At 36.3% G+C, this 20,592-nt stretch overlaps 1 protein-coding gene across 1 annotated transcript in view; it reads left to right on the top strand.

The window, feature by feature from the left end:
- The first annotated feature begins 5,039 nt into the window (after positions 1-5,039).
- LOC150103271 (uncharacterized) overlaps positions 5,040-20,592 on the top strand; it is a 62,044-nt gene continuing 46,491 nt past the window's right edge. Inside the window, exon 1 of the mRNA XM_090398432.1 lies at positions 5,040-5,070. Within this exon, the coding sequence (XP_090254558.1) occupies positions 5,066-5,070 (5 nt within the window). The 5' untranslated portion in view covers positions 5,040-5,065. The remainder of the gene's footprint in view (positions 5,071-20,592) is intronic.

Genomic DNA, 20,592 nt, shown 5'->3' with positions numbered 1-20,592 from the left:
ATTAAGGCTATTAATACAAACGCCACTTCCACAGGTTCACGTGACCGAAATCAACATCATTTGCTATTACACATGCCTTAAGTGATGCCACAATTAGGTTTTAAATTTATTATATTTTTTAATTTATTTATGACATTTACTGTGAAAAATTTATTTTCAGTGTCCTTAGGAACGCAACCCATCTGTAATTCGAGGACTATATGTATTGTAAAGTCTAACACTCTGACATCAAAAATATTTGTACTCCTGTATATCTCAATTCCCATTCTAATATGAAAGGCATTAATACAGAGTTGGTCTACCCTTTGCTGCTATAACAGCCTTCAGTCTGTTTTGCTGCAGAAATTTCCTTTCATTCTTCCAGAATAGCATTAGTGAGATCGGCCACTAATGTGGGGCGATTTGTCCTGGCTCGCAGTCGCCGTTAAAATTCATCAACAGGTGTCGGATGGGGTTTCATATCAGGGCTCTGTGCGAATCAGTGGATTTCTTTAACACCCATCCCTTCAAACCATTCCTGGACAGATCTCACTTTGTAAACGGGGAATTTTCTTGCTGATACAGAAAAGGGAACTTCTTCGAACTGTTGACATAAAGTTGAAAGCACAGAATTGTCTAGAATGCCATACGGTTATCCAACTGGAACAAAGGCTCAGCCCGAACCATGAGAAACTGTCCCAAGACTCTCATGTCTTCTCCACCAAACCTTACATTTGTCACAATACATTAGGGCAGGTAACGTTCTCGTGGCATCCACTAAACACGAATTCGTCTTTCAGACTGCCATATTATGAAGCATGATTCATCACTCCAGAGAACAAATTTTTACTGCTGCATAGTTCAATGGCGACGAGCTTGACAGCCCTCTACCTGACTCTATGCGTTTCCCTTGTTAATGTTATGCTTGTGTGTCAATCACGAAAAACCCAATGTCTTCAGTTCCTAAAGAGCAGTGGTTGTGTTGGCGTTGCTTACAGGCATTTTGGAACTCGGTAACAAGTTTTTAAACCGAGGATCTTTTTCGCAGCACGTGTTTCAACATTCGACTGTCTCGCATTATGATTTCATGTGATCTACAAGCTTGTGATGTGCTGTTCATGCTGCCAGATGTTAGCACATCACAATAACATCAATTACAGTGACTGATTTGGTTTTGGGGTCTTTTTTGGAAGGTTGATCTTGTAACTTCAGCATACGATCTTCCATCCGTTGTGGAGACTATGGTTTGATGGCAGGACGTGTGTTCTTGAAGAGGTTTACTGGTTTTCAGTTGTATCTTTTGGTTTTGGGGAAATGCTATACGGCCTTTATAGTTTGCAGGGTGTGGTCCTCCGCAGTTTGCACACTTTGCTGGAAGTGTGCGAGGTTTATGGCATTCATTTGATGCGTGTTTGCCACATTTCACGCAACGAAATTCAGCCTTGCAGCATCGTTGTGCGTGCCCAATCTTCTGGCATCTATGGCACTGGGCTGTAATTGATTTATGTTTCAATGCCTCAACTTTTATGACTAGATCACAGATGGTTTGGAGATTGTATATATGTTTTTGGTCTTTACTTATTTCCACCAGAATTAGGGGATAGGGTGTTGTTTTATCAGCTCTCCGCATTCGGCTGACTTTAATTGGGCTAAATCCCTGAAATTGGAGGTCTGCAGTGAGGCCTTCTATTTGTAATATTTCAGTTACTCCCCTTAATACTACTTTTAAATTTTTCTCACTGTTAAGTGCAAAAGTGTTCTATGGCCGGTTGTTATTGTCTAGAAGTTTGGTTATTTTTCTGTAGTGTGATGACGTTTTAGGTTGTATGCGAATCCCTTCTTCTGTGTTTGTGGCTTTAATGAAGGTGATATCTGAAGATTTCAGTGCGGATGCAACGGACGTCCAGTGCTCCTTGGCCCTTAGGACGACTGGGGTACCCTTTCTTTAATTTCATTATCTGGTTCTATCTCCGCTGTTTTGGGTGTATCTGCAGTAGAGGAGATTTTCCTTTTCTTTTTGACCGTTTGGAATTCTGTGTTGGTTTCCAAAAACTGCTGAGTATTATCTAGGGATGCAGCATCCTCTATATTCGTGGAATGTTTTAAATTCTGGTTCAGTCAATATACTTCCATCATTTAAATCATCCATCCTATCCTCTGTGACTGCTGTAGGGGGGAATGTATCTAACAGCTTTACTTTCCCTTTCCAGTTGTCGCTCAATAGTTTTCCTAATCTTAGGAATTCTCTGTAAACTTCTTCGAATATGCTTTCATTGAGAGGTTTTGACACGTCTGATAAGAGGCAACAACTCTATTAGAATAAAGTTTGAGAAATGGGTCCTAGAGAACAATGTAAATATCCCGTATATCAAATCGATCTACCAGTATAGATAGCAAATATTTCACAAAATGAAGAACGCTTACCTTATATCATTCGGAAATCCAAAAAAATCACACTAATCAAAACGTGAGACTGATACGCGTACGCAAGCCGCCATTTTCACTCATTTTTCAGAATTTTCGGCTACATTTCATAACCATTTCAATACAGGAGGAAGCTCGTTTTCACGGATTCCCTTATATACTCCTTTCATATTCGTTCCGTTATCATACCCTTGCCCTCTACAATCTGACAATTTAAGATTTAATTTATTCAAAAGTGATTTTATATTTTCATATATACCTTTTACTAGTAGCGTCATTAATTGTTAAAAACTTAAAAAAGCGTTCACGAATTTCAATATCTGATTCAAATATATGTAAAAATCTAAAAATTACTGAAATTTGCTCCTGATGACTAACATCAGGAGTGCAATCGAGAATTATTGAATAGTACTTTGCCTGTCGTATCATATTTACAATATTTTGTTAAATTTTGGTTCCCATATCAACAATTAATTCATTTTGCACAATGCATAATAGGCACGAATATTGTTTCTCACTTATAATTCCCCCCCCCTAACATCGCATTAAATGATCTTTTAAAATTCTGCAATTAATACTATGATTCCAAAAAAATTACCATTATGGGCTGTGTATAAAGTATCAAAATTACCTCTAAAAGCTAAATTATGTTCGGATAAATAAATAATTGCTGCTACTATTCGTCTTAAAAACATTTCTTAACCGTTCCGCTTCAAATTTTATGACATTTTGATTTGCCTGATCAATTATATTGTAAATTTTTAAATTACATCCAATTTGTGTCCATGAATATATGCATTTCATGTGCACTGGATTTCGTTCGTGCGACTTTAATCTTTCACTTAATGTCGCCGGTCAGAAAAGCCATTATTAGATAAAAAATTATCATCAGAAGAAAATAATTTGCAACAAAAACAAAAAATAGAGTTGGAAGCGTTTGAATATACAAGCCATCCTCCACTTCCTTGGAGTATTTCAGAACTCTCATTATTAATTAATGTTGAAGCCGAAGAACTGTTTGTAGTTATTTCAGAACTCCCGTTATCAACTGATATATCTGAACAAATATATGAGTTCAACTTCATAAATTTAAACTGAATTTCTTTGATATACCTCATTTTTCTTGTTTTCGCTTTCGTTTTTCATGCCCACTTGGGTATTTTCTTCCATAATAATCTCTCTCACGACTAGTCATACTCTAGAATTAAATACGATAGATTTAATTATAAAATAAGTTAATAAATTAAAACAAAATTACTTACCTGATAAATAAAATATATCTAAAATAGATTATATTAGAAAATAAATAAATCTAATATAGATTGAAAACTCCTATTGAAGAAAAATTATGATGTCGGATAGCCTAAAACCAGTTTACAAAATATATTTTTTAAGATGTTTTGCAAGTAATGTCACATAAAACAATTGCCATGAGAGTACGTGCATATACTTACTTGTTCATAAAATCATAAACTAAAATAAAAAAACTTCTCAAAATGATTAAAACACCTGTTTTAAAATGCACTTTTCCCTATTTAACACTATGATGTACGATATTGTTATATATCTTAGAGTAGTTTCAAATACTACCGCTCTAGCGCTACGATCTTATTTCTCTTAATAGTTGGTTGTAAAATTATATACATATATTTTCTATATAATAATATTTTTATATAATAATTACAATATTAATTTATATAATAATTTAAAAAAATTAATTGATTTTCTTTTTTCAATTTTTTGCGCTTTGCAGGCCACCGCACAGTTCGCACACCCATGAATACGGCCTTGATCGTTCCAATGCTGTTGGCACACTCCCTCGATGAGTCTTTGGACTCCCCTGGAGGTGTCACAATAATAATCTAGGATGCGGATGAGTTAGCAGGTCTCATGTGTGCTGAGGGCTTCTCATTACGCAAAACAGACAAACTGGATAGAACCCACACAACTGATTGCCATAATATACAATGCAGATAGGATTAACAGTCATATGAGCATTAATTAATTAGTTTTTAAAGAAAGAAGCCTGTGTGGCGTTTGCACACCACGGCGCTTGATCGCACGAAGGAAGACTTGGTTTCGAGTCTAGTCGGCGACTAGAGGAAATTTTTCTAAGCTTTTTTCGACCGGTTTCCGAGTTAGTCGATCTCTGGCACTGGCAAGCGAGTTTTTTCTCCCGGAAACTCGGGTTTTTCGTCCCGTAAACTCAAGAAAATCGACCTAGAATCCACATTATTTCAGACATTAAATATATTGTGTTAGGGTTAGAGACCACGAGATGACTGCACTTGTTGAGCCATTCTCTTCACTGCGTGCCGCTTAATTAGTGATAGCCTTGGGCTAATTATCTCTGATTTGGTACCAGTGGAGATTGAACTGCCCACTCAGTCTCCAAAAGTTAGATAGGGCTTAAAACGGCCTCGCCTAACTCCCTATACGGGAATAAAAAGACATTAATTGATTTGATTTTTAAAGAAGTCAAGTTACGTGACCATCCATTCCTGGCCATTACTTTGATAAGAATGTTTTTTTTTTGTTTTTTTTCTAAAATAGTTATCCTTTTGAGCATGATGGCGCTGCGTTCGTTGAAAACAATCATTGTAGTTTCTAAATAAATAATGTTTAGTGTTTGTATATTGATGTGCCGCATATATTTTCTGTTATGACGTAAGAGAAATTATTAGTAATTTTTATTTTTTATTTTATTTTTTTTTGTACTGGAAGTTGTAACAACAGCGGCATTGTTTTCTTTTAATTTCTTCTTTGAGAATAGTTGTTCAGACGTATATGACAGATGAAAGCTCATAATCTTCATGTGTATATATAGCACACGTTCTCTGTTTGAAGAATCAGTATTAAACATATTTATATATGTATGATATAACGGGTGAAAACTGGTCTTCACATACACATTCTCCCGTCTGATTATCGAATATCAAAACATGTCTAGAAATGTGCGTATAAAAATTAATAATAAGTATTCCTCATGTTATTTCTCTACTCCACACTGTATTTGATTTATAATCTTCATAATTATTCAACAATAATTTTCCCACGAAAGAAGAGTTTTGCATTACAATTATATGTTTGTAAATTCCAGACGCTCCCCGCGTTTTGATTTTGGGTCATTTACAAATTGACCAAATTTTTCTACTTTAACCTGTTATATTTTTGACGGTGTATATCAAGTGATCGCTACGTGTGTAATTGGTATTATTATTATTACCTGGCTTATTAATAATAATAATAATATACCTTGGTATATTATTATTATTATTATTAAGGGAGACCTCCAGGGAGTCAGAGACTCATTGAGGGAGGCCACATGCTACACACACCAGCTGTCATACTTATTCTTGAATTCGTTCACACTGCTTGCACTCACAACATCCAAAGGCAATCCATCCTCTGAGAGAAAAATCTAGCTCTCACACCCTTCTTGGTGGCCTTCATTCTCAGCTTCCAAGGATGTCCTCTCATCCTTTCCCCACCCTCCATAAATTGAAAAATTCCATCAATTGAAAACCTGTATGACCCTCTCTGAAGTTTGTAAGTCTCAATCATATCACCCCTGTTTCTCTTGTTTGCTAGAGTCTGCAGTCTACAAATTCTCAATCTGTCTTCATAATCAGTATTCCACAATCCTGATATTATTTTTAACACTCTCCTTTGTACTCTCTCCAATATATCAGAATCACAATGGAAACCAGGAGACCAGACCTGCACACAATAGTCCAAGTGAAGTCTTATCAAGGCCTTGTATAAAGGCAAAATAACATCCTTATCGTTACATGTGAGGGTTCGCTTCAGCATTGCAATTATCTATTATTTATCAATTATCAATTTTTTTAGCAATTATCAATTATTATGTATTATTATTTCGCTCTCGCTCGCTCACTCTTATATACACATGTACTATTGCTACATTTGATAGTGTTTAATGACTGAAATTTTTACTCAAGTAGTGAGAAAATTGATAACTGAATTTTGTTAGTTTTGGGTTATGTTTGTGTGCTTTATTGCTGTTCATCCATCTGTCATTTGTAGTGTCACTGTTTCCATATTGTTTAGAGGTTGGGAGATGAGACATTGTGCCCTTCAATTGGAAAAGATATGAGTTCAATTCTCATCATGATAAATGAATCTTTATATGGATTCTCTCTCTCTCTCTACAGCCATACAGAGTGACATGATTCATTATAATGTGAACATTCATTTGGGTCATTTCCATAAGACTGTAGAATAGGCAGTATTGAATTGTCTAGAATATTCTTGTAGCAGTTGTTTTTCATGTTTCTGTACACTACAATAAGAGATCCAAATCCAGACCAGAAAAACAAAATAAAATAAAAAGTATACACACTACTGCCACCATTTAACAGCTGATATATATACCCCCCCCCCACTGACTGTTTTCTTGACAATTCTATACCAAAGCATGTCCATCTGATCTGAAAGATGTCCAGCCACATTGATTTCTGCATTGTGTAAGTCAAAAGCATGCATTATTTGGGCTTGTGATATAAGGCTGGTGTCAACATCAACACACCTTGGAAGCTGAGTTTATACTTTTTAAGATTGAATGGGATTTTCATAGGTTTTACATAGTGTTATGGCAAAACTCACTTGCAGGCTCATGGAACTGATAGTTGAGAGATTACTATACTGCACTTTCTTGTCTCTATCATCAGTTTATGACCTTTGTGTTATTATTATTTATTTTTTTTTACCATCATGTTTCTGTTTTAATGTTATGAATCATAGCTAAAATGCTTTAATTGAGCTGAAATCACACAAACTGATGTCAGCTAAATCAAGATTTTCATTTGTGAAATTCATGAAAATCTTCATTTTCATAAACATACATGACACTGTGTAAAATACTAGAAATGGTGCACGAGTTAGAGTTAACCTATCCCAGATTCAGCATCAGAGGTTGCCGAATCTCTGATAACATGTCACTTGGGATAGGTTAACTGTAACTTGTGCACCATTTCTAGTATTTTACACAGTGTCATGTGTGTGTAGCATCTCACTCTGGTTTGGATATCCATAAATTCTAGATGCTATATTTTTCATTGCCCAACATGAAACTGTTGTACTACTTATCAGAGACTTGAAGTGGCTTGAGAAAATATCATGTATGGTTCATAGAACAGGATTACTGGACTGTCTGACTTAACTCACTCATGATTCCAATGTGCTATATATCTCCATCTTATGAGTGAGAGTGCCATAACAAAAACAACAACAAAAATAAGTGCTTAGAGTGACTTTGCTTTCAGCGAAGTTTTATTATTTATTTGAATCCATCAGATGGAAGAGATTCTAAACCTATTGTGCATTTTGTACTGCAGGTAGATAATAGTTAGATAATCAGATTCCCCTGTCCCAGAGACCAAACATGATATTTTTGTACTTTTCTTGAGCCCCTTTAGGTCTCCAATATGCAGGATGGTTGTTTCACACTGGGCAACAAAAAATCATCTCCCACCTACTCATGTATTTTGACATGAGGGTAATCATTATAAATAAAATCATCACTTTTAAGTAGACCATGCAGCAGCAGCAACAACAGAGCAGAAGTATCAGAGCCTCATCTGACACTGTGGTGCTTGACATGATTAAAGTAATACAGTATTAATTTGTTATAATTGAGATTTGTTTGAAACTGAGCCATTCAAATACATGACAATTATTTATCTTAACAGAACTTGCATAGGATATTAAAAATCACAGTAACTACAATCCTTTCTTTCATTGTTACATCATCATATTCAGTATTTATTATTGAGACTACCATTGTAATGGGGTAATAAGTATAAGATAAACTAATTATTACTTAACATCTTGAGCTTCATATTATGATCATTATCTGGACTACATTATTATTATTTCGTGACACCTCCAAGGAGTCCAAAGACTCATCAAGGGAGGGCACCTACTCTACAACTATCCATTTCCACCACTTCCATCTCCATCTCCATCATCTACACTAACACCATCTACTGCCCACCACCACTAGTATTTTTTGTCTGTAAATTGCGTGTGTCCTGAAGGCCAATTTGTCTGTTTGTGGGATGAAAAACCTGAGTTTCCAGGAGAAAAAAAACCCTGCTATCTCCATATGTGTACAAAGGGACAGGAGAAACAGAAAAGTTTTGAGAAAATTTGAATTAAAAAAATGCTAGGACTAATAACATTGGTAAATTTGTAATAACATTGGTAAATTTTGGTTAACTTTTCAGAGATGCCCCAGATGTAACAGTGATAGATTTAGTGTAATTTTTGTCATGGAGGGGGGGGGGGGTAACTGGTTTTAATATTTTCTGGGGATTGTAGCCATTGGCTAAGAACGTGTTAAGGATGTGGTTTAGTTCAGAGGTTAGGATATTGTCATTTGAACAGATTAATTTTGCCCTGTTATATAGTTTTTTTATAACCCCATATTGTTGTGAGGGAGGGGGGAGGTATTGCTGGTGAATGTATCTGCCTGTATGGGTTGGTTTTCTGTAAACAGAAAGCCAAGGATCAATTTCCTGAAATGATTTAATAGTCATGTGTTACCAACTTATAAACTTATCAACAAGAATTACTATCATCCACAGAGATTCTATCATGCAAGACCTTCCAGGACAGCAAATTAAAGCTAAAGATAACAAGACAACTAAATTGTTTGACCTTCTTAAAATGCTGCCAGGATAATAAGGTAATCCCAAATTGTGTGAAATTAAAACACTGCTTCTCTTCACAGAGGGCTCTCCACATTTATAAGCACACTAGCTTCACCCTACTATGAGAACAAATTGCCACGACCTGCAGTCTCTTGGCCGACATCAATGAATGAAGCTATTCATGCATTAGAAGAAGAGCTTGCCGCTACTTTGTCCACGACCTTTGGACGATTCTTTACGACGTCTCGTTCACTTCAGCAGATAAAGAATTTAAGAAAATACGATGTCGGCACTTCAAAAAATTTGAAAATCTGAAAAGGAACTCTACCTCTGAATCCTCCTTCATAACAAAGATTACATTAAATTTATCACCATTCATTACATCTGGGGCACCTCTGAAAAGTTAACCAAAATCCTAAAGAAATATGACCTGACAACTTTTTACAAACCATATAAGAAATTGGCATCCCTTATCCGCTCCACCAAAGACCAGCAACAAAGGCAGGACAGCTAAAATCAGGATATCCAAACACAAAGACTACATCCAGTTTCACCAATATAGCCATTCTGGTTTTGCGGACCATGCTCTGGATACCCACCACAGAATACGATGGAAGAAAGCCATCGTATACAACTTTACTACACCGCAGCAAATATAAATATGAAAAATTGTTCGTGGAATCAGCCTCAGCTCTAAAAAACTTCCCAAACCTCAACAAATTTGGATGCATGAGACTGCCCCCAATTTGGGAAGCTTGCATCATGAGAACATCAGCCCAACAGCCAAGACAACCCATTTCAGCCCATAGGGGGAACCTTTAGGACTCTAGGAACAATGATAGTTATTCTCTTTGGCCTCATTTGCTCATTGTTAGTGCCTGCATGCACTTATCATAGTTTTATGTTCTCATGAAGATGGCAATGTAACATTGCTGAAATATAGGAAGTATTGATTCAAGTTTCTTTAATTACTATTTAGTATACATTGTAATTTCCTGAAATAATTTAATAGTCATGTGTTACCAATGTATAAGCTTATCAACAAGAATCTCTCTCTCTCTCTCTCTCTCTCTCTATATATATATATATATATATATATAAATTTAGGTCTGATTTTCAGACATTAGATTGAGTTGGGTGTAACATAATGCTTCTTTAAAGTCCACAGATAAAGCTATGCTTCCATAAATGCAGTGCTCACAATATTACATGGACATGTAATGTTGTAATACAAAGGAAATATGGAATAGGAAAGCAGCAGAAGGAACAGTCAAACAGCTGAAACATATACAGCACCTCCAGTTATTATTTGGAGACTTCCATAGCTGCCTAGGACATGCAGGTGGCATTACACTAAAACACATGATGTTTATCACACCTTTCTTTAAATTTATTTACTGATAATGCCAACTACTATGCAAATACAAAATTCAACTTCATGGATAAGCCTATGGTACCACAGATGGGCTAAAATTAGGTAATCAGGAAACTCTGCTCTAGACATGAAACATGGAACTTTTTCTTTTCAAGTTATGCTTAAAACCTCAAGATCCGACACCATGCAATTAAATTCATTTATTACTTAAATCATCTTACTCAGTGTCATGATGACTGTGATGAGCTTTGTTGTTTTTTGCAACTCTGGGAAACTGACTGAACTCCTGATGCTGTTGTCACCATTCAATAGAGATATCATCCTGAAATTTTTATTATTATTATTATTATTATTTTTAGTTTGGCTCTCTGTTAGAATTTAATTGGTAGCATGGATCAGCCTGCTCTGTTTCTCCTTCATCTGATATTACATTGCTTGTTATTAATTAATTCGGACAGTAATTTACACTTATCCCTCAACATCTTTTTCAAAATCCCAGTAAACATTTGTACTGTTTTACCTAATGCTTCATTAATATCATATCTTTAATATCTTTGCTTTCTGAGCAGAGCTGTGCATTTGAATTCCATTATGGCAGGCATGTTTGTAAATATCGCTAAGTGGCAGACAATTTTCATCACCTGATGTGAAATTATCACCCCAGTATGTACTAGATTATCTAACCCTTAGCCTTCTTGCAGTATTACTGTGATATAGGTAGTATTTTGCTTATAACTAGTATGATAAAAACAAACATTCCCAGGATGAGTTTCATGCTACTGTATTTGAGGAAGCTCACGTCTTCCCAGAGACCATTTAAGGGAAATGAGAAATATGAAAAGTGACAGAACACTACCAGATCAACAGTTAATGTCTGAACATTATTTAAAATTGAAAACATCAACTGTTAGAAGAATAAAAAAAAAATTAACTGGATTATGGTAGGTGTGATAAAAGCTCATTGGACAGATGAAAGATGTGTTAACATCGAAATTGCAAGAATAGATTATTTAGGAAGAAAAGATGGGATGCATAGAGAAGGAACAGAAGTCATAATAAAATGTCTTTTTTTTTTAAATTTAATAATAGAAATTTTTTAAATTTAGTAACAGATAATTAAACTTTATATACGAGATTACTTAGAGATGATGAATATAAGGGATTTTTCTCAAATCAACAAAAATTGATAATACTAATAGAAAAGATATGTTGATAATAATGGGGAAACTATAATGTAAAAATAGGCAGATGTTCTGAAAACATAGAGGAGGTGGTGGGAAAAATTTGGATTATGAAAGAAACAGAAGTGGCAATATTGAATTTTGTAAGGCAACAAAAATGGTAATTACAAACGCCATATTTTTTTTCATAGAGTCACAAATACATCCGAACAGATGAAAGATTTATATTAATGATGGCAAAATCAAAAATTGCATTGATTATATCCTATCTAACAAGAAAATGAGAACATGATTCCAAAATGTAAAAACTGAAGAAAAGATGTATGGATTCTTATCACAAAATTTTATCAGCAAAAATAAAGATGAAATCCAAAACAGCCACCTTTTAATATAATTTTATCTTAATTTTGATGACTTGCCTCATTAAAAGACTGGAATACACAAAATGCATTTCAAGAAAAAATGATTATAAAGTAGTGGCCTTAACCTATAAATAAATAAATAAGCAAACACCTTTTATTTCCTTATAGGGAGTAGCCAAGGTCTTTATACCCTATCTAGCTTTTTGAAGACTGAGTGGGCAGTTCAATTTCCACCGGTAGCCAATCAGGGATAGCTGGTCCATGTCTATCACTAATTATAACAGCCACCGATGAAGAGGCTGGCAAACAAATGCTGCCAACTCTTGGTACCTAACCCTAACAAGATATGTAACTGTCTGAAATAATGTGGGTACTATGGTCAATTTTCTTGAGTTTCCGGGAGGAAAAATCCACATGCCCATTATTGAGATCGACTAACTCAGGAACTAGTTGAAGAAAGGCTTAGAAAAAGTTCCTCCAGTTGGCAACTAGATCTGAACTTAAGTCAAACTTCAAGCAACCAAGTGCAGAGGATTCAAGTGCCGCTTCCACTGAGCTAAACTGATTAAAATACTAAAACAAAAGAATAAAAGAGGGAGAAATACTCAATTGATATTGAGTATTTTCCCTTTCCAATACTATGAAAATACCACTACAACAATAAAATGTGAAGCAGTTGAAATGTATGAAATGCCAGTTGAGAGAGAAGACTTATGTAAGGGTGCCCTCTTTCAGTTGGGTTGAATTATTTTGAATTATGGACAAATCAAATGCCATAATTCAAAAGAGCCAAAGGCTATAAGGCCAGTGTATTATGTCTTAATTGCATATGAGCATATGTGTGTTTGCAGGATGAAAAACCAGAGTTTCTGGAATCACTCTACCACCTCTGTATGAATCTGGCTAAAACAGTTAGTTAAAAAGCCATTATAAAGTTATTCATATCTTAGTTGGGATTTGAACCCAGGTTTTTTCTCAACCAACACTCATTGCTGATGACAGCTGATTTATGGAAGGTCCTCTTACCACCTACTATATTTGGTCAACTGATAAACGCATCCATTCCAGAAAAAAGTGGGAATATCTGTAAATGGATGAAGCACATCATATAAAATACACAAATTATATAGTATTATTTACAAATAAGGAAAACTTACTGTATAACAGACCTGTATAAAATCAGTACTATACAGTTCAGATAAATATGAAATAGTGACGATAGGTAGACATAGTGAAGAGCTTAATTTGGAAGTGGACATAAATAAGTGTTAGAGGTTAAACAGGTTAAAGAATTTAATTACTTAGGTACCTTAATCAGTGACAAGTTAATTGGTTTTAAAAAGCCCTGTAATATAGATAAATGATTTTAACACATTTATATACAAAGTTTTGGGGACATAAATTGTATCAGAAAGCAGATATTTTGGTTGAAAATCAATATTTAAAACCCCCTATATATATATAAACTAATATATAAAACCCTCCATCTTCCAGAACAGCGGATAATACTGGGAAGAAGGAATAGAAACAGTGTTATCAATTGCAAAAGACACTCTAGGTACCAAACCCAAAATAAACAAACAGTGGATAACCCAAGAAATTGTAGCTACAATAGAAGAGAAAAGAGAGGCCAAGATACTTGTAAACCAACAAAACAATGAAGAGAATAGAGAAAAATACAGAGCACTAAAAAATAAAGTTGATAACCTATGCAAAAAAAGCCAAAGGAAAATGGTTTAGAAGAAAAAGGTAACCTAAAAGTCTTCCATGATACTGTAAGAGAAATTACAAAGGAATTCTCAGCAAAAGCAGTAACAGTGATAAACAACAAGATGACTGAAACTGGGAATATTGAAGATATAAGAAAAATCTGGTCAAACTATTTTAAGACTATCTTCCACCAAGGAAACAAAACTACAACGCCAACAATAAAAGAAAATAATGACCACCCAAAAATTTTACAAGAAGAAGTTAGATATGCGATAAAACAGATGAAAAACAATAAAGCACCATGCATTGATACTATCCCTACTGAACTGTGGTCATATGGAGGCAGGATATCAATAGAATATTTAACAACCCTATTCAATAAAATACTACAAACAGGAGAGATCCCAGATGACTGGAGAACTGGAAAGATCATCCCAATATACAAGAAAGGAGACAAAAGAGACTGCAGAAATTACAGACCAATCAATTTACTCTCCCACACCTATAAAATATTCGTAAGAATTATACAAAATAGATTAAAAAACACCTATGAAGAAATGATAGGCATAGAACAAGCTGGTTTCTGAGGAAACTATTCAACAATAGACCAAATTTTCACATTGCACCAACTAGCAGAGTTCAGCTGGGAAGACCATAAAGAACTATATTGTTGTTTTGTGGACTTTAAACAAGCTTTCGATAGCATCAACAGAGAAATCCTTCTTAAAGTTCTACTAGAAAAAGCAATAGACGAATATATAATACAGTTTCTGATAAAATATTACTCTAAGACAAATGCAATAATTAAAAAGGACACACCCACAACAGAACCCATAGAGATCCAAAAAAGAGTAATGCAAGAATGCCCATTATCCCCATGCCTATTCAACATATATCTAGAAGAAGTTGTAAAGAAGGCAATAGACAATGAGCCTGGAATCAGTGTCAATGGTTTAAACATAAATGATATCAAATATGCGGATGATCTCGTCCATATTGTAAAACCCCAAATGAACTACAGAAGTTGATAAACAAGCTAAACGAAACCTGTAAAACATATGACATGACGATAAATATACAAAAGACAAAAGTGATGAAAATAGGGAGGAACGGAACTACCATCTCAATCACCCTAACAGACACCTGCATACAGACAGATCGGCCCTTCAGAACACATGCAATTTACAGACAAAAAATACTAGTTGTGGTGGTGTTGGAGGTGGGCGGTAGATGGCATTGATTCGTAGTAGAGGTAAGGTGTAGAGACAGTTGAAGATGTCCTTCCGCGATGAGTCTTCGGACTCCTTGGAGGTATCAGGAATAATAATAATAATAATAATAAGTCTGGTCTTGCACAACATGGAGTCAGCACAAACCACAGAATAGGTGATGGTATTGGATATGTGTGTGTGTGTGTGTGTGTGTATGTGTGTATATACACAGTATATTGGATATCTGTGTGTACTAGTGGTCAGCATATTGGGACTTTTGTGAGAAACAGTTATAAATGGAGCTGTAAGACATGTGATTATGGCAAACTCAGGAGACAGCTTGCAGCAATATCATGGAATGAGGAATTGCCAAATTCCTCATTCCATGATATTGCTCATAAATGCTAAACAAATTAAATTAAATGCCAGACAAACCATATGTTTGATTAAGAAGGACTTTGAGAACACCAATACTATATCTGTTATAAGTCTGGTCTTGCACAACATGGAGTCAGCACAAACCACAGAATAGGTGGTGGTATTGGATATGTGTGTGTGTGTGTGTGTGTATTCACAGTATATTGGATTGATGTGTGTACTGGTGGTCAGCATATTGGGACTTTTGTGAGAAAGAGTTATAAGTAGAACTATAAGGCAGCTGATTATAGCAAACTCAGGACGCAGCTTGCAGCAATATCATGGAATGAGGAATTGTATGGGAAGGAAATCAATGCTGCTTGGTCTCTACCAGATATCCAACCCACATGGGGTTGAATATCTGGCAAAGGTAATAACTGAGTGTATTCCAAAGGTCAGGAGATTGAATAAGGCAGGTATAAAGGATGACTGAAGAGGTGAAGCATGCAATCTGGAAGAAAAAGGTATTGTGGAGGTGGCACAAGATGAGTGGAGATAATCAGTTACATGAGAAGTACAAAGAGCAAGCAAGGAAGGTGACTCATTTAGTAAAGTGTGGTATGAGTAGCAGTTAGCAAATGATGCTGAAAGAAATCCTAGGGAGTTTTTTTTGATATGTGGCCGGAAGAAGGAAGAATGATTATGGAAGGATGATATTGGTCAGTGATAATGGGAGAAAGATAAAACACCGAGAAGGATATAAATGAGTAGTTCATTAAAGTGTTCCATCCTTGTGATTGTTACATAATGCAGAACTTAAGAGCAGTGGAAATTTTTGGAGGAACCACTGATGGTGAGTGAGCAGGAGGTATATGAGGAATTGAGTAAACTCGATGTCAACTTGATAGTACTTGATGGTGCATGGGACTTAATGGTATATCATTGCATGTCTTGAGGGAATATTCCAGGGAGTTAACAAGACCTTTAACGTACACATTCAACATAAGTCTTAGATTAGACTAGGTCCCAAAGGAATGGAAAGATGGCAAAATTGTTTTGCATCATAAAGGTAGTGATAAAGCTTCAAATTATAGGCCAGTCTGCTTATCTGGAGTTGTGAAGGTGTTGGAGAAGCCAGTGAGGACAAGGATTCAGAACTGGATGGACAGCAGTAGAATTCTCTTTAATGGACTTCATTGTTTTTATCAATCTGCTTACTTATTATAAGGTGACAAATACATTAAACAAGGTGATATACAGTAGTATATTTAGATTTTACAAAGGCTTTCAATAGATTGCCACATGACAAACTGTCATGTGGCAATTAAATTGGAACAGATGGGGTTGGATAGTAGATTAGTGCGTTGGATTGGAGATTGTCTGTCTGATAGGTATTAACGTGTATGGAGGAGTGATATTCCAGCAGAGGAAAGTCACTAGTGGTGTGCCCCAGGGGTATGTTTGGGCCATTTGTTGTTTAATTAGTATATACAGGGTGTTCGGGATAAATTTGACATATTTATAATTAATTATATTTTTCCGTAAGTTACATGTATTAACACACACTTCTCTTCATTTAAAAGTTTGGACCCTTCTTCATTCATATACAAGATGTCAGAAAGGATGGATAGCTGGAACCCACCTGAATCATGGAAGAGAATAACTTGTATCATGATGATTCGTGCCCGCCATCAAAATAAGGATATTACGACTGCTGCCCAATGCTCCCTGAATACAGTAAAAACAATCAGGCATGAACTAGAGACTTGCAATGGTGACTACGAGGATGTAGCAAGAAGAAAGATCCCTAGCAGACGATCTGATTGCGTTCGTACAGCAGAATTCCTCGCAAATCTGCAGGAACAGGTGTTGAAGAACCCTGGCATTGGAATTCGGGCTTTGTTCGTGGAGTTGCTAACTGTAGTCAAGCCCTGGATAACAAGGGTAGCCAATGGTAGGCCGTATGTATGGCAGCAGGATTCGGCCCCTTGCCACACCTCTGGGAAAAGTCAAAAATGGTTGTCTGAAAATTTCTACGACTTCACCAGTCCAAATGTTTGGCCTCCAAACTCCCCAGACCTTAACCCCATGGATTATTTTGTATGGGGCGCAGTTGAAAAAGACACCAATCGCACTTCCAGTAATACAAAAGCCCAGTTAATGGATAAAATTAAAACAGTTTTTGCGGCCCTTCCCAGGGAGACTGTAGCATCAGCTTGTTCGAGGTTCCGAAGCAGAATTGAAGCTGTGATCGATGCTAATGGTGGTTATTTTGAGTAAATCTTGTTGATAGTATTGTAATTAACTCTGCCTGTAATGTTTTTTTGTCAATTCATTAAATTTAATAGATACAAAGAAGATTTTCTTTTTCCTTACGAAACTGTCAAATTTATCCCGAACACCCTGTAAATGACATTGAAAAGGGCTTAAATGGTGATATATAGTTGTTTGCAGATGATGCAAAGTTGGAGAAAATTATGAGAGGTAGGGCAGATGTTGCAACTTTGCAAGAGGACCTGACTAGACTGTCTGAATGGGCAAGTGTATGGGGGATATTAATTTAATGTTACAAAATGTAAGATTTTAAAATTTGGGAAGCAAAGATGGGATGCAGAGTATAGGATTGGGAGAGTATTTTAGAGGAGGCGGAGGAGATGAAGGATTTGGGGATTGTGATGGATAGAGACTTGAAATTTCATGGACATTTTGCTAAAATTGTGAGGATGACACAGTAGATTATGGGAATGATGTGGAGAACACTGACATGTAGAAATAAGGATGTTTTGATTCCAAATCTGTGCACAGTAATCCAAATGTAGCCTGATCAGTCTTGTTGTGCACAGATTTGGTTGCTAGGTTTTCAAAAGGATGATGAGATGTTGGAGAAGGTTCAGAGATGTTTGGCTAAGTTGGTTTCTGGTCTCTGGAATGTGAAATATGAGGACAGATTGAAAGAATGCAAATTACAGCACCTAGTGGATAGAAGGAAGAGGGGGGGGGAGACATGACATATAAGTTGGTAAGGGCTAATTACAAGATTAACATGGATGAGATTTTTCATAGAATATCTGGAGACAGAGGGAAATCAAGAGGCCATCCCTGGAAGCTGTATAAGGTGGGTGTGAGCAAGGGAATGAAGAGTTGATTTTTTACATGGAGAGTGGTTGGCTGGAATGCATTACCTGAGAGTGTGGTGAGTGCAGGGACAGTGAATGCATTTAAGTTGAGGTATGATGAGCCGTGTATGCGAGAGTGGGACCTCCTACAGTGAGTCTCTTGACTCCATAGAGGTCTGTTGATAATAATAATTATATTATTATTATTATTATTATTATTATTACGTTCGACTCCAAGGAGTCCTTAGACTCATCGAGGGAGGCCCTAAACATCATGTCCATCACAACTATTTGACATTCCCACAGTATCTATCATAACCTTGCCTTGAACTCATTCACTGTCATAGCACCCACAACAGACTCTGGCAGATTATTCCACTCATTCAGCATCCAAGTAATTTGATGAGCTGATTTAGCCACTTTTGTTATGTGCTCCCTAAACTTTAACTCCCTATCCACCAACATTCTCAAGTCCCTGGCCTCATCAACCTCCTGGAGTACAGTTCCACCAATGTGATATACTGCTGCTAATCTTTTCACCCTAAAATGCATAACTTTACATTTTGCAACATTAAATTGACATCCATTCTCCTTAGCCCATACCTGCAATCTATCCAAATCATCCTGCAAAATTTTGACATCTTCTGCATTCACTATTGCCCTACCCAACTTAGCATCATCAGTGAACAAATGAACCGTTCCTCTCAGATCCTTCCCTATATTGTTAATGAACAAATTAAACAGCAGTGGTCCAAGAACAGAACCCTGCGGCACACCATTAGTCATAGGCTGCCTTTTAGACTCTACTCCTGAGTAAACTACTCTCTGGTATCTCTCCATCAACCACCCTCCTATCCATCTCGCCAACCCTATATCCATTCCCATATGTTGCAGTTTACGGATTAGACTTCCATGTGGTATCCTATCAAAAGCCTTGGCAAGGTCCAGCAGTATCACTGTAAACCCATTACCCTTATCCAGTTCAGCCGTCACTGTGTTATAAAACCTGAGAAAGCTACTGAGGCATGATCAACCCTTCACAAAACCATGCTGTCCCCCATACAGTATCTCATTTTCATCAATCCATTCCTGTATTTTACCCTTGACTACTTTCTCCAAGATCTTGACAACGACTCCTGATATGTTTATTGGTTGGTAATTTGCAACAGTGGTCTTGGATCCTCCTTTATGCAGTGGAACTATTTTCCCCTCTTTCCACTCCTTTGGGACTAAACCAGACCCGAGACTCAGATTAAACAATAAGGTTAAGGGCACTGACAATTCTTTAGCCGCTTCACGTAAGACCTGTGCTGATATACCATCCAATCCCACAGATGTATTCACATCAAGGTTCTGTAATAGACTATTCACCTCCACTTCATTCACCACAATTCCCATTAAACTTATGATTCCTTCAACATTACCACCTGGATGATATATTCTTGCAAAGTGCTCACTGGGTAATTCCACTATATCGACTGATTCAGTGACCTCCCTACCATCGGCGTTTCTTAAAATCATTCTGCCATGTACAGTTTTTCTTTTACTAGCAGCATATTGAAAGAACTGTTTGGAATTCTCTTTAGCTTGCATGGCTAATTTCCTTTCATAATCCGTTTTTGCCTTTCTCACTACACTCGTTACCCTTCTGGCCTGCACTTTATACCATTCATGTGCCTGCACGTCACCTTTCTCCTTAAATTCCTTCCAAAGTTGTTTTTTTTTTTTGCAACTCAAGTTTAATGGTGTTATTCATCCATTTAACTCCTACTTGATTTACTATTCGGACTCTAGGTATACAGTCCACCATAACCTCCTACAAATGCTTCTTGACCACTTCCCATGCCCTATCAACATCCAGCCCTTGCAGTTTTACATGCCATGGCACTGAACCAAGCAATCTCCTAAGCTTGTCATACTTGCCAGCACGGTAATTCCATATGTACCATGTCTTAACCGAAAATTTCACACATTTAGCCACCTCCCAGGTTAAGACCCTATGATCACTCTCATCAATAGGTGGCACCATGGTTATATTCATTACAGTGAAATTCTCAGATGCTATTACTAGGTCAAGCACTGTGAAACCTCAAGTATTTTCCATTACATGCTGTCTCTGATAGTTATCCCTCAGTAACTGAATAAAATCCAGTTCCTTCCTCACACGTGTCTTCTCCTCCTTCCAATCAATGTTACTATAGTT

Source organism: Typopeltis vanoorti, chromosome 9, assembly GCF_054136105.1.
Source record: "Typopeltis vanoorti isolate ZY-2024b chromosome 9, IOZ_Tvanoo_1.0, whole genome shotgun sequence".
Lineage (NCBI taxonomy): Eukaryota > Metazoa > Arthropoda > Arachnida > Uropygi > Thelyphonidae > Typopeltis > Typopeltis vanoorti.
This window is presented reverse-complemented; position numbering and strand designations above follow the sequence as displayed.